This window comes from Somniosus microcephalus, chromosome 14 (assembly GCF_052327205.1).
Source record: "Somniosus microcephalus isolate GS21.2 chromosome 14, FLI_Smic_1.0, whole genome shotgun sequence".
NCBI classification, from domain to species: Eukaryota; Metazoa; Chordata; class Chondrichthyes; order Squaliformes; family Somniosidae; genus Somniosus; species Somniosus microcephalus.
Window position 1 is genome coordinate 105865950 of NC_141000.1, and position 26478 is coordinate 105892427.

The window sequence follows — 26478 nt, forward strand, 5'->3', positions numbered from 1 at the left end:
TTGACAAGTTGCTGGTCTGATGGATGGAAAGTGATTATGGTCAAGAGTTTCCAATCCATGCTATTGAGAAATCCACACAGGTGAAGTATCTGTTTGTGAGATGCGGAGAATACACACTCTCCCTTTGCTGGTAAGCTGCTGGTTTAAAAAAAAATTCTCGGGATGTGATCGTCACTGGCAAGGCCAGCATTTATTGCCCATTCCCAATAACTTAGTGGCTTGCTAGGTCACATCAGAGGTAAAGAGTGAACTACATTGGTGCAGTCACATATAGGCCAGATTTGGTAAAGACAGGTTTCCTTCCCTGAAGGACATTAACGAATGAGTTGTTTTCACGACAACTGACTGCTTCATGATCACTTTTACTGATACCAGCTTTACATTTCAGATTTTTTTGCTGAAATTAATTCAAATTCTCAAATTGCCATGGTGGGAATGGAAGTTCGGTTGTCTGATTAGGCAGGCCTCTGGATTACTCGTCCAGGAATGTAACCACTATATTACTGTAACCCAGTTAATGGGTATTTTACCGTGAGCAATGGGCTGTCTGCCAAAGGTCCTGGAGCCTCAGCTCTTGCCAACCTGTGCCTAAGCATCCTGGACTAGTTACGCAGGGTGTGTCCCCCTTCAGGGAGAGAGCATGCACTCCGTATCATATGAAACAGAAACTGTGGGTGAATTTCTCAGTAGCTTGGTTTGGAGACTGTTAAGTGTCAGATGCTTTGATAACCCCACCCCTGGATTGAATAATCTGCCAACGCTCGTTTTCTAGGTTTACAGAGAACCATAGACAAGGTACCAGAAAGCTACTGGTGTTCATGGAACGACAATCCAGCAAGAGTCATTGGTTCAGGAAAATTTTTAAAAAACAGACCAGAGAACTGGACGGAAGACTGAAACAAATAGATGATTCATCACCAACTGTTATTTTAGCTCCCTCACACCAAACCTGTACTCATTGTTTAAAGAAATATTTACCAATCGAATACAACATAAGGATGTCAATCTCAACAAAATAGTCATAGATTAATTTAAGTGGAGTCCTGATGATGAGATTCGCTCCATAACCAAATATGAATGTCCTATAACATGCCACATTTCTAGTATTCTATTTATATTTAAAATATACAAATAAGTTATAATCCATTTATTTTAAAAGGCATTCAGTATACTTCCTCATCCATGCAAAGCAACACTATCAATAATGCTTCTGAATTCAGAACTTTTTTTAAATCAGAAAATAAAGATTCAAAGTGGGCTACAAAAGCATGACTGGTTCATTAGAAGCATCAGTGAGATAGTTACTGTACCTTTCCTTGGGAGAGAGGGAGGTCGAGGCGGAGGAGCCTCCTCCCTGCACAGTTCTACAGCAGACATCAGAAAACAAAGAAAAGAACAGTACAGCATGATAAAGTAAAGTGACAAGAAGTCAAAGTGATGCACGGAAATGAGCAAAAATAGCAATGACAATGCAGCGACAGCAATACAATGTTCTAGCTAACAATACAAAAAAACAAGAGCAACAATGCAGTAACCGGATTGATTTGTTTCCAACGTACACTCCATATCTTGTGGTTTGATACATGGGACAGTTGCATAATACTCCAGGCCACTAATTTACAGTGACCAAGTCAAATTTCATTTTAATTACATGGGATTGCACAATGTAATTTTTAAACCAGTTTTGAGACCACATTCGATAATTCTGCTGTTTACAATTTGGGCCACGGGTTTTAAAGTCAAACTAATTTTACATTCCATCGAATTCCAGAATTCGGAGAACCACACTTCATTCATTTATCTTGAAAGTTGTAAATCAACAACCTTTAATAGAGTATCTTGAATGATAATTTTTAAAATAATTTTGGACTATGAGTTCCAACTACAGAAAATGCATTGTGTTATCACATACACCTTGGTATACAATGAGCTGGCTGGCACAAATCTCAATTTATAAAATCATAACGCATATATCATTTTTTTTGAGCAGCCAGGTGTCGCGACTTGTTCCAAAACCCATCATGTTTAAGAGTGTGCAATCCGAGTGATTGAGAAATCCAGAGGTGGAGTTTGTTTGCCCACTCTACTCTGATGCAAAACACCCCACTTACCCAGAAAGCACATGCACAGGTTGGCAAGGGCCAAGGTCAATTGACCCTCAAGGGTATGCACGAGTACTTCTGGAGCTTTACCATCCCAAGAGTTGCATAGCTTTTCATGCCAAATCACGACCAAGTTTCCTGTTACTTTTCCAGCCAGGATCACCGCTTGGATAGGTTTATTTACAGCCAAGCGGGAAAGAGTTGAATTGCCCAATGACAAGTCTACACTTCAAGTCCTATTACTGAACCAGGCTGGCTGGTCAATTATCAACAATGCCCTGAAATACTGTTCACCCCTCTGACTCTGTACAGTGCAGGGGGTGGTGGGGGATGGGGGGAAATCAGAGCAGTGACAGAGTGGAGCATGGGGGGAATGTCCCGTAGACCGTATTTAAAAACAGCGCTGGAGATTCTGAGTGGCAACCTGTCTGAAACAAACGGAGGGAAGAATTTGAAGAAAGTGATGCCTTAGCTATTGCAGAGGAAGGGGTGGCAGAGCCTGAAGAATTAAGTGTTCCAATTATTGATTGATGCTTCAATGTTTAACTATAAAATAGATTATAGGGCTACTAAACATAAAAGAATTAGTACACAAGAGGCAAGCAAAAAAGCTTTAAATAAGTAAACAGACTTGAGACTAAATATACTACAATGAATAGAAATAACTAATAGAAATCAAATTAAAGCCATCTGATAATCAACATTTAGTATTAAAGGTGATAAGAGTTAAATTAATAACAGATGTATAATAAATACATGTGGAGTAGATAGATAATGGCAGCACAGGCAGTGTGTTGGGACTGCAGAACGTTGGAATTTGTGAAGTGAGGCAGAGAATGCAACCTGCTCCTATTCCAAAGTCACTTAATTCAAATGATCTGATTCAAATTTTTTTGAAGGCACTTGATGTCCATGTCACTAAGCTATTTATGTTGCTTAATTTAAATTTGACAAAAACAAGGGAAAACATTAATTTGCTTCAGCATGCTTGTGTTTTATGTATTAAATTGAGGGGTCATCTGACACGGATATTAAGATTTTGGTCTGTTTACACCTTACAAAGCTGCTTTGAAACCAGTGTATGTTTTAATACTGGTTTAGTAATTGCATTTGAATCTACAGTAAATTGGTAGGTTAAGTGAAGTACTTCCAGTAAAATCACATGTTAAAAGATTACCAAAACAGCAACCAATTTAAAACTTGTATTTAATGCAAATACTAATGACATCACAAGTCAATTGCGATTCACAATAATAAAAATTCAAAAGGGGTAACCACCGGGTTGCAGCACGACCTAATTTACTCTTGTGCATTAAATGGTTACCTCCTGGTGGGTTGCAAACTGAAATTGGGGTTAAACTATACCATGCAGACTGCTCTCTTCCTAATACATTGAAGTTCAGCAGTTGTGCACTTACCATCTCCCTGTGATGCAGTCACCTTCGATGGTGGGGTGGTCATTCGCTTCAAGCTGGGTGGGCTTTCGGAAGAAGTGGAATCCACACTTCAGGGAGGACAAAAACTTGGGTTATACGGTTTGTCTTTAGTGTTCTGAAGCTGTAATGCCCTGAAATTACTATATAATTTATTTGAAATTCACAATTTTCAATGTAAAACATTAAAAAAAAAATTTTTTTTTAACTGTTTAATCACCGGTAATCAAGTAATTCAGCTTTTGGTTTACAATTTAAGGGACAGAGAGTCGAGTGGAGGTGACTAGGAGTATAAACTCACTTTTACTCTTATGACCAGTGAAACAAAATATCCAGTTGATAATTGATGCCTTCTAAAATGTTAACGCAGTTAAAAGCACTAGTTCCTGAAGACAGCCTCAAAATGGTTGCTTTGATTTAAAATCTTCAAAACCATCGAGAATATCTGTATAATTTTTATTTATCTTTTATTAGATATACCCTTTTTCAAAGATACTCTTCTCCTACAAGGCCTCTCCAACTTGTGTTTTGCGCCTTCTCATTTAGATGTCTGCACCCCACATACTGATCTTGTTAACAAGGAGGTGGGCAATCTGCTCCCAAGCCTCAGCCATCAAAACCATCTGGAGTCCTGAGATCTCCCATCCCTGCAGAGAAGTGGCAAATCTTCATTCAGCACCTGTTCTTCACCAGGATCAGTTGGCTGCGGTTTGCAGAAATCACAGGCACAAACTCACATCCTACCAGTCCACGGCAACAGACACCAGAGGTTTCGAAACAAATTAGAGTTTATAATGTACAATTTGTTCTGTGCAGTTTTGAAATGAGCCATCTCTTATCCATGCATCCAATATATTACTGAACTCGATCAAAAGCTGCACTTTCTGCCAGGACAGACAGGAATCCCAAATGATGCCAAATCTTTTCGTGTTCTTTTGAATAGCTTGCCTTTAAATAAACAATCCAGTTATGAACACAACTGGACGCGAACTGCAAAATAACTAGCCTGAAAACAAAGTGTTTTTAGAATTTGAAAGTGCCTTGAACTTTGATATTTACTATCAGTGTCGTGTGTACTGTGCCAACTACATTAATTTGCTCTTTTCATAGAAATCCAGGCAGTACATTTTTTTTTGGAAAGTCTGGCCTTTTGGCTGCAACAGTGTGGGGCAATTTGTTTATAAACAAGCCCACATTCTGGAGACCGTACAATCCCAGCAGTATTTTCTCTCCAAACTCTGCCCATGCATTCAAACCCAATTATAATTTGAAAGAGGGCTTTAGTGTTTTTTTTAACAAAAGAAAAAGTTAATAAGTACCCATGCCTACTCAAATGCTGAATTCCCTGACCAAGTGACACAAGTAAAAATCTTAAACTCATGCTGTTTCTCTCGTACATGTTCAAAAGTCGGGGGGGGGGGGGGGGGGTGGTGGGGAAGTCAAATAGGGTTTCTCACTCGGAATAATAATTGCTTAAATAAAATTGCAACTGGTCTACAAGCAACATCGTTTTTTCTGTAATATATCACTGAATTTGCACCCAGAGAGCTGTGTTTCAGTTCCATAGGTTCCAGTAGCCGTTCAATGCCTCACCCAAGTGGCCACTCTTCTTGTGAGCCTAGATAGGCGAGTGTTAGCAGGCTAGCTAACAAAAGCAAAGCACAATGAACGATGAAAGACCTTCTGGTCCACCAAGCCCACATCTTTCAGTCTGTGTACAAGCCACATCATCATCCTTGACTTCACCCCATTGAATTGATCTTCTGACAAGTTTTGCACAAATGCACCCAAATGTCCATCCCTTAATATTTTTGCTTCAACAGAACATCTCTTCCTTGAAATGTCAATATGTCACACCTCCCTGTAATGGGAGGTGTATGAGATTGTCTTGTTGGGACTGTACTTTGCCTAAATCCATAACTTACTATTGTGCAAAACAGCACATTTATTTTGCTTAAAATTCAGCTGATTACACCTTAACTGATGGAGTTTTTTGAATGTTTATTTCCTTACATCGGTCACTTGACTTGACATTAAATGTTATATATTACTCGTACTTTCCAAGCCATTTACAACTGCTGTGAACAGGGGAGCCTGATCAGAACCCTAGGCAAACTGCTGCTCAATGCCCACAGACATAGTTTTTTCCACTGATCACCCCCTTGCTGCCTGCTGCCTAGCCAGATGTGTGACAAATAACACAAACTTAAAACTACATTTTTTTTAAACAAAGTCTCAGACTTGGAACTTCAGACGTCTTCTGCAAATCCAAGTAATTTTTATCAACTAGACAGCCTGCATCACCAATTTATTAACCCCCTCAAAGAATTCAGACAAATTAGTGGGATAAGAAATAGGAGCAGGAGTAGGCCATTCGGCCCTTCGAGCCTGTTCCGCCATTCAATGAGATCATGGCTGATCTTCTGCCTCAATTCCATTCACTGGCCCTATCGCCATATCCCTTGATGCCATTACTAGTCAGAAATCTATCGACTTCTGTTTTGAATATATCCAATGACTGAGCCTCCACAGCCCTCTGGGGTAAAGAATTCCAAAGATTCACCACCCTGTATGTGAAGATATTTCTTCTCATGTCAGTCCTCAATGGCCTACCCTTTACACCGAGGCTGTGGCCCCTGGTTCTACACTCCCCAGCCAAGGGAAACATTCTCCCAGCATCCACCCTATCAAGCCCTGTAATAATTTTGTATGCTTCAATGAGATCCCCTCTCATTCTTCTGAATTCAAGAGAATGCAGGCCTAGTTTACTCAATCTCTTCTCATACGACAGTCCCGCCATCCCAAGAATCAATCAATCTCGTGAACCTTCGTTGCACTCCCTCTATGGCAAGTATATCCTTCCTTAGGTAAGGAGACCAAAAGTGTATACAGTACTCTAGGTGTGGTCTCACCAAGGCCCTATATAATTGTACTCAAATCCTCTTGTAATGAAGGCCAGCATAACATTTGCCTTCCTAATGGCTTACTGTACCTGCACATTCACTTTCAGTGACTCATGTACTGTACAAGGACACTCAGGTCCCTTTGAGCATCTGCATTCCCCAATCTTTCACCAGTTAGGAAATACTCTGCCTTTGTTTTTTCTACCAAAGTGGATAACTTCACATTTACACACATTATATTCCATCTGCCATGTTCTCACCCACTCACTGAGCCTGTCGAAATCCCCTTGAAGCCTCTTCACATCCCCTTCGCAACTGACACTGCCACCTAGCTTTGTGTCATCAGCAAATTTGGAAATGTTACATTTAGTCCCCTCATCCAAATCATTGATATAGATTGTGAATAGCTGGGGCCCAAGCACCGATCCTTGCGGTACCCCACAAGTCACAGCCTGCCATTCTGAAAAAGACCCGTTTATCCCTACTCTGTTTTCTGTCTGTCAACCAATTCTCAATCCATGCTAGTATATTACCCCCAATTCAATGTGCCCTAATTTTATTCACCAACTTCTTGTGTGGGGCCTTATTGAAGGCCTTCTGAAAATCCAAATATACCACATCTACCTGTTCCCCTTTGTCTACTCCACTAGTTACATCCTCAAAGAATGCCAATAGGTTTGTTAAACAGGATTTCCCTTTCATAAATCCATGTTGACTCTGCCCAATCTTATTAGTTTCTAAGTGCCCTGTTATTGCATCCTTTATAATAGATTCTAGCATTTTCCCAACTACTGATGAGGCTAACAGGTCTGTAGTTCCCCATTTTCTCTCTCCCCCCTTTCTTAAATAGCGGGGTTACATTTGCTATCCTCCAATCTGCAGGAATCGTCCCAATGATCACCTCTTTCCAAACCCTAGGATGTACGTCATCCGGTCCTTGGGATTTATCGACTTTTAGTCCCATTAATTTTGTTAGTACTGTTTTTTTTACTAATAATAATTTCTTTAAGTTCCTCATTCTCACCACACCCTTGGTTTTCTCATATTTCTGGCAGGTTTTTTGTGTCTTCCTCCATGAAGACAGAAACAAAGTATTTATTTAATTTCTCTGCCATTTCCTCATTCCCTATTATAAATTCTCCCATCTGACTATAAAGGGCCTACATTTACCTTCGCCAGTCTTTTCCTTTTCACATACCTATAGAAGCTTTTACAATCCGTTTTTATATTTTTTGCTAGTTTGTGCTCATATCCCATTTTCCCTTTCTTTATTAATTTCTCGGTCCCCCTTTGCTGATTTCTAAAAAGATCCCAATCCTCAGGCTGACTGCTTTTTCTGGCAACTTTATAAGCTTCCTCCTTTGACTTAATACTAACATTAATTTATTTTGTTAGCCATGGTTGGATCACTTTTCCTTTTGGGTTTTTAATGCCCCAGAGGAATATATGTTTGTTGCAAATTATGCATTATTTCCTTGAATGTTAGCTATTGCATGTCCACCTTCATGCCTTTTAATGTAGTCTCCCAATCTACCATGGCCAACTTGTCCCTCATACCATTGTAGTTTCCTCTGTTTAGATTGAAGACCTTAGTTTCAGATTGGACTACATCACTCTCAAACTTAATGTAATATTCAATCATTTTGTAATAGATATAACAGATTGCTTTGAGATCCATTCTGACCATTGCTTATGGACCCTGTACTCTTTAGCGCTCCTTGTGTAATGGTCTTGAGCATGTTTTGCACTACATTTGTGTAGTTCAAGAGGCCTACACTTTCCAAGTTGATGGTTCATTCTTTATTTGAATACTGGGACAGCATGCGCTATATTCCAGTCCTCTGCCATCAGCACTAGAGCTGATAATTAGAAATATTCATCAGAACTCACCTACTTCCTTCACCACAACAGAGTTCAATCCTGCATTAACAATGCACTTACCAGCAAGAATTGTGATCAGGTAGTAGAAAATGTTTTTGTTTAGTATTACTGAGGCCAATGATAGCTTTCTCCCTGCCCCGCTCCCCCCCCCCCCCCCCACCCCCCAACTCCAACACTACCCAAGCTATCAGCTAAATTAATACAGGCTAGTGATTGAGCCTAGGACCCCTCGGACTGATATGGCTCAGTACACCATGCCATGCCTCATTGAGGGAACCTATAAAAATCAGATACTTCAACACGGAATGCCCTTGTAGTCAGTCGTCCAGAATTTTATAAAGGTCTAGGATGTCAAAGCATTTTATATAATTAATATTTAAGATGAGTTGTCATTAAGCTCTGATTTGTAAGAATTAGAAAAAAATGCAAAACTGTTATTGCATATTGCAAAAGTGCATTCAAAATTCATTGAAGTGAGGAGGTTGAAGGAGATGGGTCTATCCTCTTCCAAAAGACTCCCACCTCAAGATAATTTGTATTTTTAAACTTGCGCGTCAGCTAAAAAATGCCAACAGTAAAGCTCCAACATGCTGACAGCAGATTGTTAGGACATGGGTTAATGTGGCTGCAAAGCTCTGCATGACAAGTTCCCCAGTCTCAACTGTGGTGTCACAGATGCCAAGGCTCCACAGGAAGGATAGGGAACAATTAGGACATGCACTGCACATCACTCAATGGTCAACTCTTCAATCAGAGAGGCCTGGAAGTAGGTCCCAAGGAAAAGTACAAGAGACAACCAGGAAAGGAAAACTATATCTGTCCTCCCAACCACCCCCCAACCCCTCCAAAAAAACCGGAAAAAAAAAGTGTCTCTACTTGAAACATGCATCAAACACACATCAAGCTCAGCATACTACATTTATCTAACAAGTAGTGTGTTCATAATCATCCATAAGCAAGCCCTTTTTTAATGCAATACAATACTGGAAAAGCACAAATTGATCTGCAGCTAAAAGGAAAAAATAGATTAATACACAAAATGTGGATCACTGGAGCTGATGTATTCACACCTGAAATATTAACCTGTCTTTCTCTTTCAGAAGCTGATTGAGTTAGCATTTCAAGTGCTACTCATCTGCTCTGGTCATCCATATTCAGTGTGTTAACTTATCTTGCTGTTTCAGATGCCGAGCAACTGGTCATGCATGGCCAACATTTTGTGTTTTACTTCAGATTTCCAGCATTCACTTTTTTTGAAACTCAAAGTAATCACAAGGTCTAAACCATACACACGCTTCATAGAAACATAGAAGATAGGAGTAGGCCATTTGGCCCCTTGAGCCTGCTCCACCATTTAATGAGATCATGGCTGATCATCTAAATTCAGTACCCTGTCCCTGCTTTCTCCCCATATCCCTTTAGCCTTAAGAAATATATTTAACTCCTTCTTGAATATATTTAATGAATTGGCCTCAACTGCCTTCTGTGGTAGAGAATTCCACAGGTTCACCACTCTCTGGGTGAAGAAATTCCTCATCTCTGTCCCAAATGGCTCACCCCTTATCCTTAGACTGTGACCCCTGGTTCTGGACTCCCCCGCCATCAGGAACATCCTTCCTGCATGTAATCTGTCTAGTCCTGTTAGAATTTTATAAGTTTCAATGAGATCCCCTCTCATTCTTCTAAACTCCAATCGACCCAATCTCTCCTCATACATCATTCCTACCATCCCAGATATCAGTCTGGTGAATCTTCGCTGCACTCCCTCCATGGCAAGAACATCCTTCTTCAGATAAGGTGACCAAAACTGCACACAATACTCAAGGTGTGGTCTCACCAAGGCCCTGTACAATTGCAGCAAGACATCCTTGTTCCTGTACTCGAACTCTCTCGTTACGAAGGCCAACATACCATTTGCCTTCTTAACCGCCTGCTGCACCTGCATGCTTACCTTCAGTGACTGGTGCACAAGGACACCCAGGTCTCGTTGCACTTCCCCTTCTCCCAATCCATTGCCATTCAGATAATAATCTGCCTTCCTGTTCTTGCCACCAAAGTGGATAACCTCGCATTTATCCACAATATACTGCATCTGCCATACATCTGCCCAATCACCCAACCAGACCAAAAAAAGAGACAATTTGTGCTCCAATTATATTGGGGATAACTGAAGAAAACTAAGGAAGGCCAAAAGGCTTTACATAGTATAATATTTATCTCATCTGGTAGGTGGTCCAGTGCTTTGGATTTGTAGGATGGCATAGATTGCTACAAGCTCCCGTTTTTAGCCAGGCTATTGGGAAAGATGGAACATCAACATGGGCTGATCTCACTCGCAGCAATGTGGCCAATCAGGACGGCAGCAAGGATGAGGAAAGTTAATTTGTCAATGGAGAAATCCAAGCAAGCATACCTGATAGATTTCCTTACAGGTCCTGAAATGAGCTTCACATAGGATTTGGGGAACCAGCCCTTCTGTCCATGAACTTCTCCAAACCACCACATATCCTGCTGTTCCAGAACTGTGATTATGTCATTTTTGTTGAAGTTGAGGTGATTATCCTTCTTTGCCCGCCAAGGATATAATGCTTGTGCTTGAAGCCCCTCAACCTTCTCCCCCTGCAAAATAATCAGGAGGAAGAGGACAGAGAGTCAATGCAGTAGTCTAGCTCCGATTGCATTAAAATACTTACTGCTCATAACAAGAACCTACAGTCCAAGATAATTGAAGCACATCAAATAAGGAAAAACAGCATTTTGTTCAAGTAAATACTTTAGTGTTTTAACAAGATGGCTGAAGCTTTTCACTATCAAATGGTCAAGTCAGGGAATTTAAATGATTGGCAAGTCCAAGATTTCTTTCCTACTTGGGCCAAGCAAAGCCCTTTCCAAGCCTCCAAGCCCCCAAATTCCAAACAGGAATAAAAAAATCAAACTGTAAATGGGACTGATGGCCAGGGATACATGCCATAGTTTAGACCCCTGTTTTAAAAAGAGGGGAAACTAGATGACAGTGGATCAAAATATTGATTCAGTTTCTTGGACTAGTTTTTTCATAATCCTGGTTAGGCTGATGGGATGAAGGTTTCCTTTCTGCTAACTCAAAGGATCCCTGATCACGTGAGGTGACCAATCTCAAGGCAAATTTTAGTAAACAAGAATGAAGAGGCATAAGTTGCAAGTTGTCCCCAACTCACCAAAATTAGCAGCTGTGTTCAGACAATTCACAAGTGTTATTATGCTAATATTGGGATTAATGCAAATGATTAAATCGCTGACGTGGTTAAATGCATAAACATTGACGAGGGCAATGCAGTGGTGTACATGGACTTCCAAAAGGAGTTTGATAAAGTGCCACATAACCATGCTTGCCAGCAAAGCTGAAGCCCATGGAATAAAAGGGACAGTGGCAGCATGGATACAAAATTGGCTAAGTGACAGGAAACATAGAAACATAGAAAATAGGAGCAGGAGTAGGCCATTTGGCCCCTCGAGCCTGCTCTGCCATTTAATGAGATCATGGCTGATCATCCAAATTCAGTACCCTGTCCCTGCTTTCTCCCCATATCCCTTGATCCCTTTAGCCTTAAGAAACATATCCAACTCCTTCTTGAATATATTTAATGAATTGGCCTCAACTGCCTTTTGTGGTAGAGAATTCCACAGGTTCACCACTCTCTGGGTGAAGAAATTCCTCCTCATCTCTGTCCTAAATGGCTTACCCCTTATCCTTAGACTGTGACCCTTGGTTCTGGACTCCCCCGCCATCGGGAACATCTTTCCTGCATCTAGTCTGTCCAGTCCTGTTAGAATTTTATAAGTTTCAATGAGATCCCCTCTCATTCTTCTAAACTCCAGCGAGTATAAGCCCAAGCGACCCAATCTCTCCTCATACGTCATTCCTGCCATCCCAGGGTATCAGCCTGGTGAATCTTCGCTCCACTCCCTCCATGGCAAGAACATCCTTCCTCAGATAAGGCGACCAAAACTGCACACAATACTCAAGGTGTGGTCACACCAAGGCCCTGTACAACTGCAGCAAGACATCCTTGTTCCTGTACTCAAACCCTCTCACTACAAAGGCCAACATACCATTTGCCTTCTTAACCGCCTGCTGCACCTGCATGCTTACCTTCAGCGACTGGTGCACAAGGACACCCAGGTCTCGTTGCACTTCCCCTTCTCCCAATCTAATGCCATTCAGGTAATAATCTGCCTTCCTGTTTTTGACACCAAAGTTGATAACCTCGCATTTATCCACATTATACTGCATCTGCCAAGCATCTGCCTAATCACCCAACCTGTCCAAATCATACTGGAGTTTCTCGGTATCCTCCTCACAGCACACGCACCCACCCAGCTTTGTGTCGTCTGCAAACTTGGAGATAAACGGTGTAAGGGTAGGAATAGACTGGGTGTTGGGCGCTTCCACATTTCCCCAGAGAGCAGCGAGTCTCTGGAACATGTTGCTGGCTGGTGAGATGGGCACCACCCCTCTGTAAACCTTCGAGGGGGAGCCGGAGCGGTTACTGACTGGGGGCAGACATAGAAGATAGGAGCAGGAGTAGGCCATTCGGCCCCTCGAGCCTGTTCCGCCATTTAATGAGATCATGGCTGATCATCCAAATTCAGTACCCTGTCCCTGCTTTCTCCCCATATCCCTTTAGCAATATATCTAACTCCTTCTTGAATATATTTAATGAATTGGCCTCAACTGCCTTTTGTGGTAGAGAATTCCACAGGTTCACCACTCTCTGGGTGAAGAAATTCCTCCTCATCTCTGTCCTAAATGGCTTACCCCTTATCCTTAGACTGTGACACCTGGTTCTGGACTCCCCCGCCATTGGGAACATCCTTCCTGCATCTAGTCTGTCTAGTCCTGTTAGAATTTTATAAGTTTCAATGAGATCCCCTCTCATTCTTCTAAACTCTAGCGAATACAAGCCCAATCGACCCAATCTCTCTTCATAAGTCATTCCTGCCATCCCAGGTATCAGTCTGGTGAATCTTCGCTGCACACCCTCCATGGCAAGAACATCCTTCCTCAGATAAGGCGACCAGGAAGCAGAGTAGTAGTGAAGAGTTATTTTTCGGACTGGGGGAAGGTATACAGTGGTGTTCCCCAGGGGTCGGTTCAAGGACTACTGCTTTTCTTGATATATATTAATGACTTGGATGTGGGTGTACAGGGCACAATTTCAAAATTTGCAGATGACACAAAACTTGGAAGTATAGTGAACTGTGAGGATAGGGATAGTTTTCAAGACAGACAGGCTGGTGAACTGGGCGGACATGTGGCAGATGAAACTTAACGCAGAAAAGTGCGAATTGATACATTTTGGTAGGAAGAACAAGGAGAGGCAATATAAACTAAAGGATACAATCCTAAAGGGGGTGCCTGAACAGAGAGACCTGGAGATATATGTGCACAAGTCGTTGAAGATGGCAGGGCAGGTTTAGAAAGCAGTTAAAAAAAAATACAGGATCCTGGGTTTCATAAATAGAGGCAGCGAGTACAAAAGCAAGGAAGTTATGATGAACCTTTATAAAACACTGGTTTGGCCACAACTAAAGTAGTGTGTCCAATTCTGGGCACTGCACTTTAGGAAGGATGTGAAGGCCTTAGAGAGGGTGCAGAAAAGATTTAAAGAATGGTTCCAGGGATGAGGAACTTCAGTAGCTGGGATTACTCTCCTTGGATCAGAGAAGGTTGAAAGGAGATTTGATAGAGGTGCTCAAAATCATGTTGGATCTAGACAGAGTAGATAGAGAGAAACTGTTCCAATTAGCAGAAGGGCCAAGAACCAGAGGACACAGATTTAAGGTGATTGGCAGAACCAAAGGCGACATGAGGGAAAACTTTTTTACGCAGTGAGTGGTCAGGATCTGGAATGCACTGCCTGAAAGGGTGGTGGAGGCAGACTCAATCGTGGCTTTCAAAAGGGAATTGGATAAGTACCTGAAGGAAAAAAAATTGCAGGGCTACAGGGAAAGGACGGGGGAGTGGGACTAGCTGAAGTGCTCTTGCAGAGAGCCGGCACGGGCTCGACAGACCTCCTTCTGTGCTGTAACCATTTCATGATACCTCACTTTGATCAACACAAAACTTAACCCTGAAACATAAAACTGCTTTGCTGGGCTGAGGGACTAAAAAGAGACATGTATTATATTAAACTAGTCAAGATAATAATCACATTTTAAATTCTTAATCTTTTTGCTCAATGTTCTCCTCACTTCATCTCACCGAAATTAATCAGCTCCTTGCAGGGGTATGGATCCATGGATGATTTTCCCTCCATTCTCTCATTCAAATGGCCATTTATTCGTGTTTGACTCGTAACAGCGACTGTTAGTTGACTGTTCAACTGAGAGAGCATCACAGCCACATCCAACCTGCTCCTCACCCGCTGTCCACATGCACACTTCCAACACTAGCAAATGGCTAGCAATTAGTGGGAATCTTGGCTGACAGTAACCATGGGTTAAGGAGGGTAATCACTGAAGGTTATACAAACCAGAGATTGAGCGTGGGACCTTCCATGCTATGTATGGCCCAGGCAATCACTGGATGAACACTAGATAAACTCACTGATTTTCAGGGAGCACCAAGTTTGAATTTTGTACAAACTTCATAGAAGTGTTACTATACACAAATATTTTGGTGAATTGCCATACTTAGACTGAAGGATGTTAATACTGGGTGATTTAAAAATGGGAAAGTGTTCGAGTCCCAGGTTCCAGCACCAAACAATCCCAGGTCAGGTATTGTACAGATAGATCCTGAATAAAACTGCCTCTACTCTTTCCCAGTATTCCTTAACCCCAATCTCAGAAGAGCACTCATTCTGCACTAGATCAATTTCCGCATACAGCCAACCCTTTTGTCTGACCAAGACATCCAATTTAGTATCTGTTTTGCTATAAATCCATGACTGCAAGGAGCTGGGTTGAGACTGTCCAAGGTCATTTCACAGAAGTCCTCTAGCCAGTAAAAAAAGACTTCTCTCTCAGCCTGGGCTTAATTTGAGCCCAAGACCCAGAGATGAAACAAGTGTGCTAACTCAACGTAACAGCGAATCTTACCACTTTTTAAACTTGCCAATATTTTACCCCCAAGCTATGTTAATATGGTGATTCATATGCCTGTCTGCATTTACTACCTACCTGGCCTAATACGGGTGATGGAGATGATCCAGACACAGTAGCAGGGGTGAAGGCTGATCTTTGCCGAGGTTGCCCTGCGCTAGGAACAGTTAGTGATGGCTGCGTGGCCCAGGCATCCCAATTGTCATTCTCTGGTTTGTCACTGCCCGTTGTGGGCCATCTAAATTTAAAAAAAACCACAAAAGTTGTTATACAACTATTTTAAAAATCATGGACATCACGGCCTTAATGGAACCTTGCCGCATGGGTAATGACACCTTGCTGCTTACCATAGCCTCCACACATGGCTATATGTTCCACCACCTGCTCCGCCCAAACTGCCTCAGTGGCAGTGTGTCCCTTATTAGTCCCCTTAATCCTGTGGCACCTTCTCCTCCTTGGAGCACCTCACCTTGTTCTCGCCTCTCCTTTAATATCTTTGCTCTATCACCCACCCAAGCCCCACGCTAAGTTTCTCAGATATCCTCAGTCTCTGCACTGAGCAACTTCTCATCCAAAGTGACTTCAACCTCCATCTCAACTCAACTTGCCTTCTCTCCGGTGTTCACGGTCCTCCCATTATCCCTTAACCTCTCCCTCCATATAAACTCAGCCATATTCACAGCAACCCCCTCGACCTTGCCATCTCATGTGGCCTCTATTTCCATCGTCTCAATCACAGACAAGACTATCTCTGATCATTTCGGTGTATCCCTCACCATTAACATCCACGTCCAAACCCACTCACTTCCGCATCCGCCACTGGAAAAAGCTTTCCTGCAAGTCAATTACAACGGCACTTTTCAAACTTCCAACTGTTTAGCCTTTGGCCCTCTGTTCACTACAATATATTTGCAGCCATCAATCTGCTCAATCCCACCCTCATCTCTGCTTTTGACACTTTTATCCCCAGTAAAACCCTTACTCTCCCCCACCCTGGCACGCCACCCATCATCATTCCCTCAAGTCCAAGGGGCGCAGACTTGAACCTTTATGGTGTACAACTGGTTTAGCCATTCATCGCTAGATCTGGCTGGACCACATCAAGCACCATCGAACCATGCTCTACTCTGCCGGATCTTTTCTTCACTACCAACCATCTCCTTAAACCCCTTCACCTCACCAACAAGCGAGGAGGAGCTCATGGACTTTTGTTCCCACGATTGAGACCATCCATTCAGCTGGCTATGCCATATCCCACCCTTCCCCACCAAACCAATCTTCACCCAAGGTTCCCCCCTGCCCTATAACCTGAATTTGCACCATTCTGTAGTTTCTCTCCCATTTCTCCTCATGTTGTCTCTGAACTTATGTTGACCAGGAGACCAAACTCCTGCTCTCAATCCTAATTCCACTAAACTGCTGACCACCCAATTTATCATGCTAGCAGAGTGAACAATTCTGTAGTCTCAGGTACTGTCTCCCTCACTTTCAATTCTGCAAGAATCACCCTCCCCCCAAAAAAAGTTTGACCCTTTTGTCCTTGCAAACTACCGTCCCATCTCCAACCTCCTTTTCTTCTCCCAAGTCCTTGAACGTGTTGTCACCACCCAAATCTGTGCCCATCTTTCCCATGTTTGAAACTGTCCAATCAGGATTCCGCCCCGCCACAGTACTGAAACGACCAGAATCCAAGTCACAAATGACATCCACTGCGACTGTGACCAGGGTGCACTCTCCCCACTCATCCTCGCTGCAGCCTTTGACATGGTTAACTACACCATCTTCCTTCAACGCCCCATCTCAGTTGCCCAGAGGAGTGGGACTGCCCTTGCGTGGTTCCACTCTTGCCTATAAAGTCATAGCCAAAGAATTTCCTGCTTTGGCTTCTCTTCCTGCCACCACACTATTACCTCGAGTCCCCTATCCTTGGCCCCCCTATTTAAATTAAACATTAAGATGGCCGCCATCGTCTTTGTCCCCCGCCATAAAATACATTCCATTGCTACCATCTCAGATTGAAATAGACTGCTTTAAGTGGTCAGGCCTATTTGACGTTGATCTGAACTTCCAACCTCATATCTTCTCCATCACAAAGACCACCTACGTAACATTGCCAGTCTCTGCCGACCTGCTGCTGAAACCTCCATCCATGCTGGTTACCTCCAGACTCGACTATGCCCAAGCTCTCCTGGCCAGCCTTCCATCTTTCACTCTCGTAAACTTAAGCTCATCCAAAGTCCTGCTGCCCATATCCTAACACTCACCAAGTCCCATTCACCCATCATCACCTCTGTGCTTGCTGACTTACGTCCACCGACACCTCGATTTTAAAATGATCATCCTCGTGTTCAAATCCTTCCATGGCCTTGCCCCTCCCTATCTCTGACCTCCTTCTGCTCTACAACTCTCCAAGAACTCTGGGCTCCACCAAGTCTGGCCTCTTGTGCATCTCGCTTAGATTAAGCATAGAATTTAAAATGAGCAAAACAGCATAATTAAAATCATTAACCTTTTAGTTCAACAGTGCAATTATTTTTCTTTCAAAACGTGCAGTTATCCATGTATATAAAAGTTTTACAAGTGTCTGTCGCACTCCAAGGGGTTAGAAATGCTGTATTTTTTCCAATTGACTAGAAATGTATAAGTATCTGGCAATCTACAAACTTCCCTAACCCAAAAGTAATTAAATGCTGACAACTTATTTAGACCACTTCCCCACTGGGATCCTGAGCAGTGACCATAAAGGAAAAGGCCTGGTTAGCAGCTAAACAGAAGAGTGATCTAGATCCCATACTACCGGTCATGGTCACAGATTAAGCCTTGTCCACTTGGCGGAGTTAACAATGGGCTATCTGTTGCTTTGGAACCATACCCCAGCAAGAATTAGAAGAGGTGCCGGAAGGGGATACCACAATTTCTGATGGTATTAAAAAAATAAATCTTAAAGTTAGAAAATATTATTGCGCAAATACTACAGCAATATTTTTAGCTTTCAATAAACAACTTATGTGCCAATTGACAGCTCATAGTTCCTATGACATCAAATTATTGCTTCATTTGCACTTAACCATCTGTGTACATTCATTCAAGGGAAAACGTGCTTGATATACACCAAGATGTTGCAATGGAATTAAATAACAGCAGTTATGGTTGTGAAAGCCTAGAACTGTACACTTGTACCTACGTTGAGCTAAAATCTGCCCAATTGGAGGATGTGGCAGGCTCAGTCATTGGCTGCGCAACACTTGCAGCCACCGTGTGAGGAGCAATCTTTGCAGTAAGCTTTGTTCCTGGTTGCAAATTGGGAGGCACTTCATTTTCTGGAATCTTCTCTGCATAGTTAGCAGGAAACCATCCAGTTTTTCCTTTGAGTTCACCGCCAAGCCATCCAGGTTCTCCAGTCTGGCTTTCATCCACCTGTCAAAAAAAGCAATTTAGCAGCGTTCAATTGTGCCTTAAAAGATGCTCCGCAAAACGTTGCTAAATGCGCCAAGACAACAGGCTAGAGTTGGCCTCAGAATGACCCCGTGGCTTTACCTTGCATTAAAACTTGGTCTACTGTAGTCAATTCACAATGGTTGCCTATGTTTCGGACTTGAAAATGTTGTCTTTCTTCCCCCACCCACCCACCGCACCCCCCTACCGAGTATCGCAGTGAGGACATGCCTACTTAAAAGCATCCTATCTGAAATCAATGCTAGTGAGACATGGTGTGCGACTGCTGGCTAAGCATCCTTGGAAGCATGAAAATGTGAATTTTTAGCAAGGTTTCTTAAAATTCCCATTTTCCAACAAGTAGTCAAAATATTTTCCAATCAGGGATAAGGAGCACGTTGAACAATAAATACATCTGCTTTTAAAAGAGCCGACAACGCAAATGTCTTAGGAATCCTGAAAGTTTGAGCACTAATTGACACAATTTAGAAGTTACAACACTTGCATGCAGAATCAGTATACAGGGGGTGGCGGGGGGGGGAATTCTCAGACTTCGAAAGGTGCACAGCAGATGAGATTAACAGATGGACTTCACACACATGCACCAGTGAACACATGGAGATGCACCATTCCCACCATGTCACCATCACATTTAGCTTTCTGAACACAGTTAATGTCCCCACAACTTCAAAGGGATGACATTTCCAGCTATTAAAACCAACCCACCCATTGCCAACTACAAAATTAACTGTTCAAAATCATTAATTTCTAAAAATTAGTTTGCTGAATCCTATTGGAAGTATCTGCCCATTCCTATCCGAGTTTACCCCAAGCACCGCAGTCAGTCAGTTAGTGCTAACATTTTGAGATACGGTGGAGAAATGAAAGTGAGGGTGACTACTTTCCTCACGAGGAAGCCTTCAGTTCACAATCGTGGCACTTCCACTCTACAGGTAATCCCTGGCCTCCCAAGAATTATTAGTGCTAAATTCATGGCAGTTTTGTTGCAGATTCATCTTAAATCAGATTTCAGTCAACCCAATTACAAAAATAGAAGAGAATTTCACCCCTTTCCTCGGCGAGACGCAAATGATGTGCGACATTGCAACAGTCACACGGTATATTGCTGGGCTGCCTATTACACCCAGTTTAAAATTGTACTTCAAATTTGTATCTCAGATACATGCCTTTGCCACATCTCAATATACTTGCCCAGATGCAAGCATTGCTGCATGATTAGATTCTGGCATCCAGATGACATATCAAAATATATCCTTGTGCCAGTTATCAATGATTCACATGAATAGAAAGCACCAATAACTAGCCATTATAAGTACAGAATACATCATATTTAAGGGCACTGATTTGAAGTTTCACAGGAATAAAATGGATGGATTTTCAGAATTCAATCCCAAACCCTCAAGAAATAAAAACAGAATTTGATGTAGTCATGATAAACCAGTGCCCTTTGTCATATTCGTTCACTCGCCCTGCCAATACAGAGAAACATATGCAAGTATACAGAACAAATGGAAATGTAGACCCCCTAATAATGCTGCAGCTGACTTACCCATTCCCCTTTAACCTCCAACAGGAAAGCAAAAGATCAAAAAGGGCAGTAAAACAAAAAGTTACAAAATCTCATTAGCAATTTTTAAAAAAAACAGGATTTCAAAATGCTTTCTTCAACTCTCTAAACTGGGGGGAACTATATAGATCCATCACCAGCTAGAATTATCAAATATCTGGCCCATTTGTTTGTTTTACCATAAAAGGTGAAAAAAAACTTACCCCGAAGAAAACTAAAAATTCATTACTCAGAAGAGGCAGTAGCAATGCATCTTTACAACCATATGCTGCCACTTACATGAACTTAGAAGATGGTAAGCAACACAGAGAAAGCGAATACAAATGACGACTTCAAATGAAACTGTCATCAAAGGACAAGTTCAAAATTAGCATAGAAGGCAAATTTAGGGCCAAAATCAGGAAGTTCTTCACACACAGGGTGGTCAACACATTGAATGGGTTTCCAGGCAGGAGAGTAGAGGAAAAACATCGGAACCATTTAACAGTGAAGCCACGATGGGCAAATACAAGATCTAGAAGGAGCCAAATGACTTTTCTCATCTATCTTTTGATCTTTTAAGCTTTTTTTAAATGTGTTTTATTGCAGCATTTTCCAGTGTGGTGGCATACGCCACTTTCAAATCAGCGTTTTTTCTTTTTGAAGTATGAATTTGGGTCAAGATATATGATGCAAGTATTAAAATAGTCTGATCTGCAAAGATTTATCTAAGTGGCAGCTCTGATGTTGGCACGAGACATGAATTATAAAAGGAGAGAGTTGAGATTAGCCAGGTAAATCTGGTACAGGAAACTTCGCGATATCCAGCACCGACGGGACTGGCGTGATGCCGATCTATGAAAACTTCCGGACAGACCAGTGCTAATGTTGAAGGATATGGGGGTTTTCATCTCCGTATCTGACAACACTGTTGCTTAGCAACAGCTTGTAAACAGTCGGCCCGTACCTTGGAAGCGTCTCTGTAGCTTAGCAACAGCTTCAGAGAGGCTTTCCAGAGACTGACTGTTTAAAAAAAATAGGGAAAAAAAGCTAACAAAACAGCTGCTGATTTCTGCCGTTAGATCAAGGTTTCCAGACATACAACCTCCGGATAAACCAAAGTTTCCTGTATTACTATACTCTGGCACCGTTAGAAATGTTAGCATCTGACACGTTTTGAAAATTCCATCAATCAATCTATATCTTATCGGAGAAAGATATCACGTCATTTGCTAGAAATGCTTTTCCCCAAGTGATGTCAAGAAATGCTCAATTTGAACTGGGGAAGGAGTGGGACCAATCATGCCAGATGGCAATGAACTCACTGAATTTAAAAAAGGTTCTCTTGCCCTAGCTAAATCTGATGTTACATTTCCACAGAAGATTCTATTTTTCCAGACTCTTGCACAGTCATTTCTTTCTATGTAATATATTCTAAAATAAACTATTAGGAAATGGGCAAATTAGATTTGGAAATAAACAGATCACAGAATCCTTTACCTGGCAGCAAGGGAGGTTACTTGACGTTTTGCTGCCTCAAAATTGCACGATCAAATTTGCAGTTTTATCTTTACTAAATAAATGTTATTTTTGAGAATTTTGTAAAATAACTTGAAAGATTTATTATGGCTTTGGAAACATTAGGCAACTTGTAGGTAAAACTTGAACTACCACTACAGAAATGCACAGAATTGCATAACATTTTAATTCAAGTAATTTTAGGAATCTAAATACATCTCTGTATAACCCACTTACTGCTGTACTAAAACTTAATTTCATCACTTTTTAGAAAATAAGCCTATGGCGTCACAAAAATGTGTTTTCTGCACTACTACTCAGGTAAATAGAAGAGAGATTTTAAACAGCGTGCAGCCACATTATCTGCTACAATTTGGTGCACAATCCGTAATCATTCGTAAAGAAACATTTTCAACTCTTGTCACTAATACTTAAAAGTTTTAAACTCAAGTGATAAAAAATTAAAGCATTCAAGTTTAAAAACTGGGTCCTTCAGCCCCATTTCCCATCTTGAAACCACTGTAAATCACTAGCTGTTTCACAGGGAGAAAGACATGGAATGCTTACCATTATGACATCCCCAGGATGAATAGTAAGCTCGTCATGGCTCCTAGCTTCAAATGGATATAATGCTCTATAATATACAACCTTAAGACCATCTTGATCCATATTTACAGAGGTAGGCTTTTCTGTTGAGAGGGAGAGAGAAAAGGAAAAATAAATTAACTTTGGAAAGTATTTAAAAAAAAAAAATCTTCCTTTTAAAAGGTTGAAGCTAAAACTTCACACAAGTAAAAATTGATGTTGCAGCATGCAGACCTGAAAGATTTAAAAACTTTATTTATTTTGTTTTTACTGTGACATGACGGGCCAATAATCACAGCTGAACACATGCAGGAGTACGGCTGAAGGAATTCCATGTCAAATTGTGCAATCCAGATTTTAGACTTGGACTTCTTCCCATTGTAATCTGATCATTTGCAATCTCAATTTACTTGAAAATACCAAATCTGGGGTCTGAATTGATCCAAACCGGTTTGAAATGGGCCAATTCAGATCCAGACTAAACTTTTTGCTCAGTTATACAAGACAATAATTTGCTTCAGTGCCTCCTACACCTCTACCTAAGGGGCGCAGCACTCTCCACTCTGCAGGAAATCGTACATTTCTGGCCATGGGATTTTATTTTTAACCAATCAAACCTGAAATAAAAATCGAGATATTGTCACCTCATTGATCTTATAACTTATCAGTTCTTGCATTTCCACCAGATGGTTACCGGTTCAAGTTCTAAGGCTGCCCCATTGTGTGAATGAGCCAGACATGGTTGTAATTATGCTGGTTCCTAAGTGAAAACATATACGGATCTTGTGACAACACAGCATTACACTTCACAGTAATAAAACTTGCACTAATGTACACTACGGTAAAATGTTTGCAGTAAAAAAATTTAACAAGTCCTTTCAGAAAGTATAGAACAGCTGAAGCAACAAGTCTTAACAGCTTCCTTTCTATTCATTCATTCATTAAAATATTCAGGAACTTTTTTTTTTTTTTTTTAAGTGCGAAAATTTAACACAAGGAACAGATTAGTAGAGAGCGAGTATAAGTATGGAAATATTATATAAAAACTAAACTTGCAGGGACCCGACTAATGCTATGGGCCAAACCAGAAAGACAGCAAATACTGGAATGAAGATCAAATAGGCCACAATTCTGCACACCTGCACTCGAGGTATGCAGGTAAGTAATACTTAAGCTTCCATCTGAGAAAATATTTAATTGTCCAATTCCACAATATTGAAATCACTCAGTTCAATGAATGTACATCCGCCTTTTGGATGAGACATTAAACAACAATCCCTTCTGCCTGTTCCTGTGCTTCAAGTGGGGGGTTATTAGAAGAAATTGCTGGGAATTCCCCCAATCATCAATATTCCTCCCCTAACCCATGCCACCGATCAGAACAGATCAGATCAACTGGTAATTTCTCTCAATATTTGAGACACATTGCTGACTACCATTTTTATCTACACTAGTCACTGTACTTGTAAGTGTGTTCTGACATTATACTCCAAATACGACTGTCCGGCTGTATATGTATAAAGATTCACATCTATCTGATCACATACCAGACTCCTGTCACCTTTCCTGGGTATGTCCTGTTCTACTGCCAGGATATACCTCAAGAGGCAGTGGCACAGTAGTATCCAGTTTGGAAGACTTCAACAATAACCCCAGCCCCCATGAATTCAGGTCAAACAAGGCTACCAATTACCATCTACCTCAACTGATGAATTACTGTTCCTCCATGTTGAACACTATTTGGAGGAAGCAATAAGGGACGCAAGATTGGGGCTCAGTAGTACACAACTGACCAAGGCTGCAGAGTCCTGAAGAACAGAAACATCAGATGGAGCCTGCAACAGCAGAAGGAACCAACATGAGGGATTAACCTGCTTGAACTCGTCCTCATCAACCTGTCCATCCATGACAAGGAGCAAGCACCACAGTCTTTTGTCTCATTCACCATGAGGACACCCGTCATCATATAGTGTGGTAATACCACAATGCTGAACAGGGGAGACTAAAGTCAGATCGAGGAGCCCAAAACTGCCCATTTGTGAGATGTAGTTGGACATTGACAGGAGCAGAATTGAATACCTTCCATTTTTCATGTCCTGGCCCCGTACAACCCTTGTTGCCCCATTAAACCAGAAGTTTAATCCTGGATCAATGGGGAGTGTAGAAGGCAATGCCAGGAGCAGTACCAGGCATACCCTAGAGTGAGAAACCAACCTGCTGAAACTACAACACAGCGTTACCTGCATGCTAAATGCCAAAAGCAGCAGGTTACAGGCAGAGTTTGTGATCAGAGCAAATCTCTGTCGCCCTACTAAATCCAATCAAGAATGGGAGTGAACAATGAAGCAACTAACAGGAGGCTCCACAAACATCCCCATGGCAGAGCCCAGCATGCGAGTCCAAGAGACAAAAATTGTTCAAGTGTACCTTCAGCCAAAAATGCCAAATGGACAATTCCAATTGTTCTCCTCCCGAGGTCCTCACTATCATGGATGCCAGTGTCCAGTTAATTTAGTTTAACCAATGTGACAAGAAGGAACAGCTGAATTCACTGGGCACAGCGAAGGCCATGGGCTCAAACAACATTTGGGTTGTAACCAGCTGCCCCTCAAGCTAAACAATTTCAGTAGAGCTTCAACACCAGTGCGTACCCAACAATGTGGAAGAATGCTCAGGTATGTCCTATCCACATAAAGCAGGATAAAATCGAATCCAGCCAATCATCTCATCAGCCTCCTCCCAAAGTTTGCAGATGATACTAAGATGGGAGGGAAAGTAGTGAGTGAGGAGGACATAAAAAACCTGCAAGGGGACATAGACAGGCTAAGTAAGTGGGCAGAGATTTGGCAGATGGAATACAATACTGGAAAGTGTGAGGTTATGCACTTTGGCAGGAAAAATCGTAGAGCAAGTTATTATCTTAATGGCAGGAAACTGGAAAGTACTGAAGTACAAAGGGATCTGGGGGTCCTGGTACACGAAACTCAAAAGGTTAGTATGCAGGTGCAGCAAGTGATTAAGAAGGCCAATGGAATGTTGGCTTTCATTGCTAGGGGGATAGAATATAAAAATAGGGAAGTATTGCTTCAGTTGTACAAGGTACTGGTGAGACCGCACCCGGAATACTGCATACAGTTTTGGTGTCCATACTTAAGAAAAGACATACTTGCTCTCGAGTCAGTACAAAGAAGGTTCACTCGGTTAATCCCGGGGATGAGGGGATGGACATATGAGGAGAGGTTCAGTAGATTGGGACTCTACTCATTGGAGTTCAGAAGAATGAGAGGCGATCTTATTGAAACATATAAGATTGTGAAGGGGTTGGATCGGGTGGATGCGGGGAGGATGTTCCCGATGATGGGTGAAACTAGAACTAGGGGGCATAGTCTTAGAATAAGGGGCTGCTCTTTCAAAACTGAGATGAGGAGGAACTACTTCACTCAGAGGGTGGTAGGTCCATGGAATATGCTGCCCCAAAAAGCTGTAGAAGCTACATCATTACATAAATTTAAAACAGAAATAGACAGTTTCCTAGAAGTAAAGGGAATTAAGGGTTACGGGCAGGAATTTGGACATGAGTCTAGGTTCGGATCGGTCATGGCCCTGTGGGTAGCGGAGCGGGCCCAGGGGCCGTGTAGCCTGATCCTGCTCCTATTTCGTGTGTCTAATTCTGTTAGATTCAGGAGATGGCTCTGTGATAGTGGATTGGCGGTTAGGATCAGATCAGCCATGATCTTCTTGAATGGCGGAGCAGGCTCGAGGGGCCGATTGGCCTACTCCTGCTCCTATTTCTTATGTCATCAATAGTACCATTAAGTGACACCTACTCAGCAATACTTCTTAGGCAATCCCTCGGAACCGAGGATGACTTGCTTCCACATTAAAAATGAGTTCGCAGGTGACTGATGAGTCCAATGCGGGACCTACAGTCTGTCACAGGTGGGGCAGACGGTGGTTGAAGGGGCGGG

At 41.9% G+C, this 26478-nt stretch overlaps 1 protein-coding gene across 1 annotated transcript in view; it reads right to left on the minus strand.

Moving 5' to 3' along the window:
- Window positions 1-26478, minus strand: part of itsn1 (intersectin 1 (SH3 domain protein)) — a 217055-nt gene that overhangs the window by 65874 nt on the left and 124703 nt on the right. Inside the window, exons 22-27 of the mRNA XM_086006078.1 lie at window positions 22493-22614; window positions 18590-18822; window positions 15484-15643; window positions 10733-10938; window positions 3521-3606; window positions 1311-1364 (exon numbers count right to left, since the gene is read on the minus strand). Coding sequence (XP_085862204.1) covers window positions 1311-1364; window positions 3521-3606; window positions 10733-10938; window positions 15484-15643; window positions 18590-18822; window positions 22493-22614 — 861 coding nt within the window. The remainder of the gene's footprint in view (window positions 1-1310; window positions 1365-3520; window positions 3607-10732; window positions 10939-15483; window positions 15644-18589; window positions 18823-22492; window positions 22615-26478) is intronic.